The sequence below is a fragment of the Arachis ipaensis genome, chromosome B10 (genome assembly GCF_000816755.2).
Source record: "Arachis ipaensis cultivar K30076 chromosome B10, Araip1.1, whole genome shotgun sequence".
Lineage (NCBI taxonomy): Eukaryota > Viridiplantae > Streptophyta > Magnoliopsida > Fabales > Fabaceae > Arachis > Arachis ipaensis.
The window spans coordinates 23,721,816-23,734,448 of NC_029794.2; the positions used below are offsets into that span (position 1 = coordinate 23,721,816).

Consider the following 12,633-nt stretch of genomic DNA (forward strand, 5'->3'; position numbering starts at 1 on the left):
TTCCTGCCTTTTTGGGTGTTGTTATCGAAAATAGCACTTTCAAAGCTTCCTCAGGAAGTCTCGATAACCATACAAGGGCATTATTTGTGCTGAGTGGGAGAGTAGGAAAAAATGCTCAAAATTTCATTCCCTACATCATCCTACCCCCAAAACCCCAGAAATACTAACTGAGCAACGCTTGTGCGGCCCCAATGGAGCGGAGCATGCAGCAGTTCACATATTTCGTTGTAACGAAAGGACACAACACGGGGGTATACGTCTCCTTTGAAGAAGCCAACAGGCAGATCGTCAACCACCCCGAACCGGAGTACACCGGGTTCAATAGTTACGTCCTCGCACTTCACGCCTATGAAGCAAGGATGGAAGCGCTGCGGGCGGACGATGAGGTAACTATGGAAATTATGGCGGAGACAGGCACAGCGGAATCGCCGCCGCTGCCACCCCGAACGATCCCAACGTCCGACGGACGCGTTGCATCTGTTGTTGGTGGTAAGTCTCTGATATACCTTTCCATGAATGTATACATAATAACCATTTAACAGCTTCGTAACAACGTTCCCATAGATTTATGAGGGATCAAACACCACCTTAGCTTCTTCGTGTTTTGTTTTGATCACCAGGAGCACCATTGATTCCAGCAGATGAGTGTGCGTCGCATCACTTCGCCCTTAGCAACAGCATGGAGCTCTGGCTATTGATGTATTGCTACGACGCTAAAATCCCAAGCCCTGCTTTCTTTCGTGAGGAAAAATTTCACCGCCAGCTGGGACCCATTTATGCATTCAATGTTATAATCCCTGGAAACCCCTTTGGGCCAGACGTCCGGGCAAAGGGTCGGTACACGTTCCTGGAGGATGACGCGCAGGAGGACGCTGCTTTCAGCATGTTGAGGGTCCTTTTGGCAAACAGTGATAATGAGATCAGAGACTTCAACTACCTTCTTGCTAAGTCCTTGCAGCGGGAAAACGCGCATCTTCACGACGAGATAGCAAGGCTGGAGTCTAAGATTCACATGCTGGAATCTATCTGCGACAATAGCCTTGAATGCATCACCCCGTAGATCGAACGTAAAAGCATGGCAACTACCCAGACCTACGAGTTTCGTGGTTGCAACTTAGTAAGGTTCACAACTCTTTGTCCCTTGGTAGTATGTGTGTCTTGGTCCTAGTAAAGAAGGTCAATGCCATGTTTGAAGTATTTTGTCCCTCAGCCAACATCTTAACTTGTCCTGATAAAATGAGTCTGGGAAACTGCTCAGAGGGGTGGTTGGTTTGAAAATACTCTCGTGAGCTTTAATAATCAAACGATTGTGTTGTCAAGCATGATTAACTGACATCTTTTGTAGTTCGGCCTAATAATCTATTAAAAGCTCGAAAATTAAATTGTCGGGGCAGTAAAAAAGACCTATTTTTGCTGATGTCTGATATCCTAAGAATATGACAGGAATGTGCGAGAAATGCTCCCAAATTTCAGCTGCTACCACGTATTTGATTTTTACTCACCTTCAGCCTGAAGTAAACAGGGTAATGCGTACTAACTGATCGTTGAAACGAAAAGCATCCAATAATTAGATGTGTAAGTGTGTGGGAACTCCACTGTAGCCTTTATCGTGATATCATTACCTAAGATGATGTTGGAAGGTCGTAGAAATTAACAAAAGATAACCACCAGCACCTTAAGATGTGGTGCAATCGTGGACTGTGAATGAACCAAACTTCAAAAAATGACGAAGATTTTGACAACAAATACCCTGCCACCTAAAAAATACACGATGACCTCAAAACGGATATATGAAATGCAAAAGGCATCAACAAGGATTTAACTTCAAAATGCAATGAAGCACGTCAGCCAAATCATTCACTAAATTCGGATCCCTCTGGTTGAGAACTACAAGTGACAAGCAGAGAAGATTTTCTACATAATTAAATACAAACAGGGAAACGATAAACAACTACAAGGAGAGGCATAATTGCTTCAGATGCTAAACGAGACGTGCAAATGTGGAGGACGTAGTACAATAAGTAGTTGAATTCATCTCTCAGCCCTGCTAGGAAGTCGAAAACAAGACTTGATGAAATCGTGATGATGAAAAGGAATGGCATGGTTGACAACTTGACACGAAATGTACAAGTAAAATTCCAAGCATAGTTGATTGCTGGATAGATTGCCAACATTCATGCATCCGATGGAGAATGTATTTCTTCCTTGGAGCGAACACTGGGGATGAGATAAACTCAGTTCAACAGGGTTGTTACATATGTAGCAGACCCACATTTCCTCTGTAGATCCACCATTCTATGATGAATGGAGAAATTCGTTCAACGGCAACCTGTCATGCAAATCACACATTTGAGATAAAAATTGTATAAACGGAAGATCACTGTGCAAAGAGGTGCAAATAACACAACAGACCAGAGGAAAAAAGCTGTATATGGGTAGCCTCCTGTGGTCAGCGAAAATATGTACCTCTACAACAAAATCCGCTTTTTCATGTTGCGCAGAATGTCTCTCCAGAATGTGAAATTTGGCCACTTCAAATTGCAAAACGTGTCGTTCATGCCTGACGAAAACAAGATTCCAACCCAAATACCAACCGACATGGAGGCATGACATTCATATTCTTCCTGGTCCGTTCCATATACGTTTGGTGCGCACACAGCGGTTTGTTGGACCCACCTATATGCCTCCTCCTCATAAAGGCAGTAACAAAGACGTTCACGTTAAAAAGAGTTACTGCGTTGTTAATATCTATGGCGTAACCGGTCGACGGGATAAAAGGTTATAAATCATATAACTTCTAATTTCATGCAGTCGACTTGGATATCGTGCAAACAATAATCGTGTTAGACCGTGTTGGCCACATCACGAGGTTGCATCGAAAGTTTATAAACAGAGACTTACGAAAAGCATGCGGAAACGAATATTATTGGAGCTACCAACTGGGATAAAATAGAAGTAAAATGGAGCAAGAACGAAAATTATAGTGTTTGAATGAACGAGGCCTGAGACAGAGCTGTAGAGTTATCGGAACAAAAGCAAGAGTTTCTCGTGGTTTTTAAGTACAAAGGAGAATCCAAATTTAAAGCCGCTGAGATCCGTTCGACTGCTTCCGAAATTGATTACTCGAGTTTCAAAGGTTTCCATTATGATCACCATCATATGAATTGGAAAATTATTTCCCACACGGTGGTGATCTTCATGGAAACTTATCAAACTTGAATAATCAAGTTCGGAGTCACTCAAATGAATCACCGTGAATTTAAATTTAAATTCCCCGTTGTACTCAAAAACAACGAAATAGTCTTGCTTTCACTCCGATAACAATACAGCTCCGTATCGTCCTTCATTCAAACAAACGCTAAAATCTTCTCTCTTCCTCCATTTTACTTCTATTTTATCCCCGGATGGTAGGTCCAATAATATTCAAGTTTACAAATCCCAGATGCAACAAGTTTGAATTGTTTGCTTCGACTTAAACTCTCAGAAAGGAAACCGGGACAGGAACAAAACCCATGCCAACATATTATAACCAATGTAGTAGGTAGAATACAAAGTGTAACATCACCTGCTTATAGATAAAGCTCTATTTACTCCCACCAAGCTACTAATTTATCCTTCCCTTCAAATAAGGCTTTGAACTGGTAAGGCATGCAGCAGGAAGTGCCTGGTGATGTAATGAATGTATGAGTGATTATATTGATGTATGAATGTCAAAAACAACAGTCAACACGACATAGCTGTATAGAAACGACTTTTGTTTTTTTTTTTTTAACAACCTAACAGACATACACAGTACAAGAACACAATTAAAATGCATGCCTTGATTAAAAGTTGGTAAAACAATTAGATTTTTTTTTATTTGGTTTTGCATCGACCAATCCAAATGCGCCTAAATATAATCAGGTTCCTCACTTTGACGTCAAAAAAATGAATACTTACATCTATCCTATACTTCACTTGAGGTTCTCAAATTGTGTTGCTAGCTTTCTCTAAGACATTCACAACAAGTAACAATCATCTTCAAGAACCAGGTCTGACAAAGTAACTATCTTTCTTTTAAGGTGTCGGACTGCATCTCTCTCAGCCTCTATAAAAAAGATTTCGGAATAACCAAATTTAAACGAAGTTTGACAGCAACAAACATAAATATCACACACCTGATTGTAGACAGAAGATAGGCCCCACGACTTAGGTAGCAAACCCCAACGGATGATACAACAGATGCAGAGGACGCCATTGATTCTGAATTGTCTTGAATTGGGGTTAGGCTATTTATTATTCCTGATCGTGGCTTGGAACCTTCTACATTCACCCATTAGGATCTTTCTGTCTTCGGATAAGATAACGCAATCTTATCCTGAATCACAACCCTAGCCACCCAATCACACCACTGTGAACACGAACCACAACCTCCCAGTGGATTTCACGTGTTGAGCTTCACATTGCCTCATAAAGCAATAAGACCATATCCTAAACAAAGGGAGACTGAGCATTGGCATAATCCAATAACACCAGTCTGGCCCAAACTTGATATAACCCACAACTTGGCCCAGACACAAACTTGGCCACTCCGAATGTTTTATCCGCTGCAACCTGATACATGGACATGTCACTGATAATCACAAATTATCAGATATTCGAAACAACGTAAAATAACAAATTAAAAGAAATGAAAAAATTCAAAAACAATGAAATCAAAACCACTTACTGGGAAATTCGAACAAAACTACACCTCATTACACGCCAAAGAAAGGAAATCGTTCAATTAATGCGACCTAAGTTGGAGCGTCCAAATACCCACCTAAATACCCACCCCTTGTTTCCTTCGAGCTAAGGCTTTGCAGATGGAAAAGCGCGCATCTTCTGGAAGAGATAACTAGGCTGGACTCGAAGTTACACATGCTTGAATCCATTTGCGACATTCGGCTTGATTGATTGCAGTCCCCCATGGTTTGAAGTAAAGATCATGACAACTACCCACACCTAAACGTATATATCATCTATGCCCTGATCAAATATACGTGGGAAACAGCCAAAAGAGATGGTTAATTCGATAATGATATCGTGTGATGCAATGGCGAGACGATCATTCTTTGAAACCTTATTTACAGGTAAGTTTCTTTCTTTCGCAGAAAATCTAATTAATTTATAGTACAGTGCAGTTTTACGTTGATAGAGGAAGCAAGTTGTGGCGATGTATGATAATCAACCAATAAACAACTAAATGCAGCGATGCATCTATGGTTTCTCAATAACTCGATAGGGGAACCTACTCTTTGAAACCATACAACTAACAAGCAGAGATGATTTTCTGCATAATAAAATGAAATAAAAAAAAACGATTAACAACAAATACTTGAAGAGAAGCATTGCTTCCAGACAACCTAGCAAACCATCTGTTTCTCTTCTAGTAAACAACTCGCAAAACACATGTTAGGTTCTCTAGTGAAAAAGTGGTGACAGAATCACAAGAAATATCCGAATTTGCACCTTCGAGTAACGATAAAGGACAAGGTCCCAGTGTAAAAAAGTTAAAACTTTCCTCTTTGACGTATTTGACATACGCAAGGTGAAGGACCAAACAAAAAAAATGCAGACAGATACAACATTCCTGAAACGCAACTAAAGGTTGCAGTGCAAATTAACAAAATAGAAAAAGATTAAAAAATAAAAAGGGCAACAACAATCTACACAATCTAGTGAAAAGGACAGCGACGTTAAATTCAATGAGTCTGGAGACCATGCATGGTGCTGTGTGAATTGAAAAGGCAAATAACTGTAGAGATTAAAGAGTGGTGCTGTGCGAATTGAAATTGTAAATTAATCTACGGAACATAGACTGTGTCAAAACTACCTACTTAACGGACAGAACATTGGATCATGCACAAAATGGGTTAAGTGTAGATGTAGCAACAGATCAGCATTCACAACACAGGACATAAAGTTTTTGACAAATCGAAATAGCCAATCCAAAGTAACAAATGAAGCATGTCATTCGACCCAGCGGGATTCATTCAAAATCAACAAATTGGACTAACAGCTCCACGTCTGGCTGGGTACTGGAGATCTCAAACACGGCCAGCTTGGGCACAGTTATGTTGCACTTTCTCAAAAATTCCGCCCACCCTTAGCTAATGCTGCCACAATTGCGCCTTCTTTGGCCAACGTATCTTCCGTAGACGGCCCGGACGGAGATCTCCCCCAATCTCAGAGTGACCATGACATCGTCGTTGACGTCGTCTCCAAAGTGCGGAACATTCGGCTGAGCAAACCAAAATGGAGAATGATACGGGGTTAAGGGGATGTGTCACAATTTGTTGCAATGTGCATGAAGTCAAACACAATTCAAACACAACTACTGAAGATGACATTATGAACAATTAGTATGCATTGCGCTGCCTATATCCCTAAACAATGCAATTTACGATTTTAACAACAACATACATTACAAACAAATTTCTGTAATGAATATAACTATTTGACAAAAACAGACATTTATTAGCATATTTCAGTAATGAATTTGAAGACAAAAACTGTCCCAGCAGATAGCCAACCATTGACAACAAAGACACAGCACAAGACACAACCTATGGCCCACGTAAAAAGCGACATTGGCAAACAAAGTAAGTACTCACGAAAGAGACACATTTGATGCGGACCTAGTTGGCCGCCAATTCACTTTCAATTGAGGGAACAGCAGGGGAACAAAACAGATAATGTGGTCCCGAAGGCTCGACAATGAAACAGGTGTATATATCGTGGAGGGGGAAAGCCATTACCAGGAAGTGGATGCCCAAGAGCCTTTTTGTGATGTGCATGATGAAGAAGGGGTGGTCGGACTGAAATGTCTGCTCCACCTCAGCTGCAGCTACGCTCCTAGGGACATTGATACAGCCGGATCGACGCCGGGGTGCTTGAGTAGCGGTTGTACGTTTCCTTGGCACTCTGGGGGGTGTGACGGCGCCGAAGTCATCACAGAACGTATCATACGTCCTTTCCACACCGGGTGACTGAAATATCCGAACGCTGAAGTCGTCTCTGCCCTTGTGCTTGAACAGAAGAATGTTAGATGGTTGTAACTTGTTTTCATGGTAGAACCTTTGCCATCCCCTACCGAGAGTGATCTCTTTCCACCCCCTGGGGCTGCATGCAATCTTGTAAGTATGGTTTGACCCATCGGCGACCGTGACATACAGATGGTTGCTATCTTTGGGGAGGAGCCCATTGGGTAATGGCAAACGCTGCAAATAAGGGCACAGGAGGCGCCGGCGTAAGAGTTAAAACAAGATGGGGAGAGTAGAGTGACAAATAATCGCAATAAAAGAATCGGAATCGTTAACCTACCATGGGCCGCGACGGCTCTCCTGCCGCTTTGATAACCCTAAGGCAATCACCTTTGGCGGAAGCTTCGGCCATTTGTTCGTCAGGGCACCAACACAGACGAAGAAGGGGATATTCTGAGGAACAAGAACCCGTACAGAGTGGATAGCGTGCGAAACCAGCGGATGTATTCTGTGAATCTTATCTAATTCATTAAGTGAGGTAACGTACTACGAGATGCAGTGCCTGGAAGAATGTGCCTTCAGCCTTCATTGAAGTCTTCTATTAGAAGCCAATCGGTTTCGTGCCTCATGGGCCACAACAGCAAGAAAAACATAGAAAAGTAAATTTGGGTCTGCTGTGTATGGAGATAATGGAAGATGTGTTATTATGGTTATAGAAGTTACAAAGCGGTTTTGCATGTTAGTGGAAAGTTAATAGAATTAACAACACTGTTTTCATTTAAGTGGGAATATATTTGATTTTTTAAAACAAATTTTATCTATGTTTTGTCCATATAGTTTGCTTTACTAAATAGGTTATCGTTGGGTTAATATACAAAAAAAAAAAATAATGCAGATTTAGTCATGGTCAACTATATGTATTGGCTTTATGTATTGCGATACATAAGGAATTTAATATTGTTCCATTAGTCAAATAATTAAAAAACGTATTTATAAGTTATTTGATTATGTTGGTAATTTTTTAATTTTTAACTTATAACAACATTTAACTCTTATTATATAATAAATAACCTTTTATTTGAAGAAAAGACAAATAAAGCATACTTATCTAAGAAATAAAATTCGGGAAATTACTACTATAGATTTAACTCTTTGTACCAATATGCTCATATATTCGGAATCATTACGTGTCCGACAGAATAGATTTAACTTCTTGAGCTCTAACACTCACAATACTTGTGGGTTTGGTTTACACCTATTTGGCTTGTATGTTTATTGTTTTTACTATTTAGAGAAAATAACTTCAGTCATAAATTTTGTTATATCGGAATTTTTTTTTCATACTTATGGGACACAAAATGTTAATATTAGTTTGCGTTAGTTGCGCATGTTGTAATTTTGTTAATTTTTATTTATTTGCAAGTTAATATAATAAATTATCAACATTTTTTTAGCTTCTTAATTTTAAATTTTTAGTTATTTTGTTAAGATGGTATATTTTAAATTATGAGTGATCAATATAAACCGTTACTTTTTAAAATTTAAAAAACACTTTGTAACTATGTTCGATATTTAATTTTGAAGGTTGTTTACCTAATTTAAACATTTAATTTAAAAGTATCTATTTCAATTGCTAGTTTTCCAAAATTGAAATCGTAGTTATATTTTATTCTTGTTACAATAATATTACTCTATTATTAAAAAGAGGATAAATTTTAGATATTCGGAAAAACTTGGTCCTAGATTAACATGCTTTGAATAACCTGTTATGATAATTAAATTTATCATTGTTATGATTATTATGATTAATATTACAAATACAATTGTTATTGTTATTATTATAACTATAGCTGCGAAGACGTTAAAAAAAAAATATTAATTATTTGTTTGTTTGTTTCATGTATGCTAAATATCAACAAACGATGCTATCCTTGTTTTTTCTAGTATTAATTATAAATCATATATCAAGAAAGCACAAAAACCTAATCATGTTCATTATGCTAACACATTCTAGATTATTAAATATCAAACAGGCACATTATCTTAACCTGTGATGAAATTTTCTGCAGCAGCTGTAGCCCTCTCTTTACACACTGCGTAGCCGTGATCCCTAACCAAGAATGTTAAAAAATTTATGTTCCATTTGAACTGTTGACAATACTGTCTGGTGGAGGAAATTTTTAAACCAATTTTCTTCTTATTATCAACCCTATTAATAACTCTAGAAAAGGACAAACAGAAAAATTACTGTCCTTTGACAACATAAACGCCAAACACCAAACACCAAACCGCATGAAGAATGACACATCGACCATGTCCGCACCTTCTCCATTTTCTACCCTTTCGGCTACCACATTAACGATAGAAACTTCTATGCTCCTCGATTGACTCCGTATTAAATGTTACACTTATGTCTCCAAAAAAAGGTTGCAACCACACGTGGAAAGACAGTAAATTTAACTTCAATTGCATGCAATGCACTGTGATTTGGAACAAATTAACGCCAAGCTTTATGACTATTTATGCAATGAAAATCACATCTCATATTCGAAGCTGCGTGTAACGATATTTTGCAAAAATTTGTTTGTGCCAAGCCTTGTAAACCACGCATACAGAAATAAACTGTAAGTATTGCATAATAAAGTAATAAGAAGTTAAACGTTAGCATCATGAGCCAAAAAGATGCCTAATAAACCCTTCACCACAAACCCTGAAACCGTCAACCATGAACCCTAACCAACAAACCCGAAACCCCAGAAACAGCAAACCGTCCGCCCAAGACCTAAGAGGAAACATTATCCACGGCCGTGCAACGTGTCCCAAGATGCCAGCCGCGCCCTAAGCCGAGCGTTCTCGGCCTCAAGTTTAGCGACACGAGAGTCAACGGACAGACCAGATATCCGCTCAAACTCCAGAAGACGTTTCCTGCAACTCTGAGCCACGTAGAAATTGTAGTCGAGGATCTCCTTTCCAGACTCTCCAACAACAGCATGCAGGGATGATAAAGCGGCATCTTGCCTGGCCAGGCGTTCGTCGGCTGAGAACCTGCCGTAGGCAACAAAGTTGACTCCGTCCGGTCGGCTCCCCACATGCACCACAAACCCATAGTAGCGGTCGCCCTGGACGTATACGCATTCGCGGGGCTCAAACACTGGAGGCTCTGTCTTAAGGGCGTCACATGCCTTGCGCAGCATCTGTTCAAGGTCCTCCATGATGACAAACCGGTCAGGATTCACCGTGGGGACAACCTCTAGAAATTCAAACCCAGAAAAAACAAAAACAATGAGTAAACGTAAAGGATTACCGGGAAAAAAGAAAGTGTGAAACCGCCTACCGTCGTCGCGGAGAGGGGAGCCAGGGCGACCTCCTCTGGAAGAACCACTTCCATCGCCAACGCGTAGGCTCGACATTGTTCCAACCCAATGAACAGCGAATCGGTCACAAATGGATGTAACAACCTTCAAACTTATTAACAAAATCCTCAGCGAAGTAATCTCAAACATCAAAGTTATTTATATTTATATATGACATGCCTCATCACATTCTCCAATCCAATTATGTATGCGCACTTATCTCACTGGACAGTCACACCGCTTCCCCAAGGCTTTAAATTCGATACTAAATGCATTCACCTAACCTATCCGTTTTTTCCACCCTCCATCGTATGTTCAATGCTTTTTCATTTTCACATTTTACGCGTCACATAATCTTCTCTCTATGGGACATACTAAACAAAATTCAAAAACACAAACTTCACATCCATGATATTAAAAGACCATAAACTATGCAGATTACATAAAAAATGATTATTTTAACTATTCATATACTTAAAACGGCTAAGTATCTCCCAGAACCATTCACATTCTCCTGACTCCACGTGGAATAATGTATACTACTAGAGGTCTAGAAAAATATACCTAAGTTACAACATTTTGTGTCACAACGTCTGAACAATGTATTATAATAACATTAATAGAGTAAATTTAATTAGGAGAGTGCTAGGGGAACATTGTTGAAAACTCTTCTTAGTCATCTATTCTTTTCCAATAATTAATACCATTCCCCATACAGTTTTTCAATGTTCACCATAATATAGTTACGTTAACTCTCCTGTTTGGATACGCATGCATTATTGAGAGCGTATCTGCTACACTCAAGTTAACGATTTCCAACAGGGTCGGTGGACTTATAAATATGGAGGCTACACTCCTATGCCTCACTCCAAACCCCATACTCTAAACACGTATCCCCATCCCCATCGAAATAGGAACCAACAGGAACAAACTAAAAATGACAATCGACTGTTCCTCAAAAATCACTTTCATTCCCAACGACATCTGGGTAGCAATTACCAGTAAGGTTGCGTCAGCCTCCATTCGCGACCTGTGCAGTCTCAGAATGACCTGTAAGGCTGCACGCGATGCAGGAGAGGCCGATATTGTTCACCGGAGTGTTTCCATCCCACCACCGCATGCCACGCTGTGGTGGTGGTGCCTCACCCCGGAGGCCAAGAGATTCTTTGATCGATGCATCGTAGCTGGCCATCCAGAGCTTCTGTTTCGGGAGGCACTTCGGGAACTCTTCATCAGACGTAACGAAAACATTGGCCTCCAGATGCTGAATAGTGCAGCAAGTACAGGCCATGCAGCAGCCAAATACGCACTGACCATGACCTTGCTGCTTCGAACGGACGACAACGACGAAAAACAAAAAGGGCTGGAACTGTATCGCGAGCTTGATGCAGCTGGTTCACTCGCTGAGGGTAAGGCAAGGTGCTTTTCAATTCTGACAATGTCGTGGCCGGGTGAGGTCCAAATGCCCCGTATAGAAGAACAACACACCCTATGTTCCTCACCTAGGTGCTCCACCAGGGGCTACATGCCTCTTCTCTATGACTATCGCAGACGTGCAGCAGAGCGAAACTCCGTCCATGCTTTCGGAGGGGCCGCTCATATCCCCTGCATCCAGTGTCGCGCAGACTACGACCTGCAAGCCTTCGTCAACCTTCCATGAGTTAATACAATTTAATTACAACCTGTTTATTAAACGTTAAATGAATGAGTCGACACAATTGAATTACATACTTCTTTTATATTTCATTTCTTATAATTAAATTTTGAATTTTATTTCTAATTTAATAATATTTTATTTCAACCGGAACCCTATCCTTCGCCAAACCAAAAGTTAGGCCACTTTATGCTTCTTGCAAGACGACACATGTTAGCCCAACAGCCGTTAAATTTCCAACCGTTGTAAACATAGTAACAGTTGCAGAATTTCAATTTGATGCTCAAATCACAGGAGCCATCCTCGCTGCCTTTAAAAACCACCAAAACCAACATCCCATCTTAAACATACTGAACACAAGTCTCCCTTGGAATCTCAACATGGTCCGTGCCAAGAAGAAATACTATGTTGTTTTCATAGGGAGGGTCCCTGGTATCTATAGTTCCTGGCCGGCCTGTCATAGCCAAGTTAACGAATTTAGCGGCAACCTCCATAAGTCTTACGAAACCTTCGATGAAGCTCGTATGGCCTTCGAACAATTCATATCTGCCAGAAGATTACAGACTCAGCTCACCAACAATGGTCCTCGAGTGCATCAAATTCATGCAACATCCATTCAGCT

At 40.2% G+C, this 12,633-nt stretch overlaps 1 protein-coding gene across 1 annotated transcript; it reads left to right on the top strand.

Moving 5' to 3' along the window:
* On the top strand, window positions 11,295-12,017 carry LOC107620401 (putative F-box protein At1g67623). Its single transcript, XM_016322565.1, has one exon. It carries the CDS (start codon window positions 11,295-11,297, stop codon window positions 12,015-12,017), a length of 723 nt encoding a protein of 240 aa, XP_016178051.1.

Coding starts and splice junctions, on each gene's coding strand:
- LOC107620401 (XM_016322565.1), top strand. CDS start 11,295: ATGACAATCGACTGTTCCTCAAAAATCACTTTCATTCCCAACGACATC.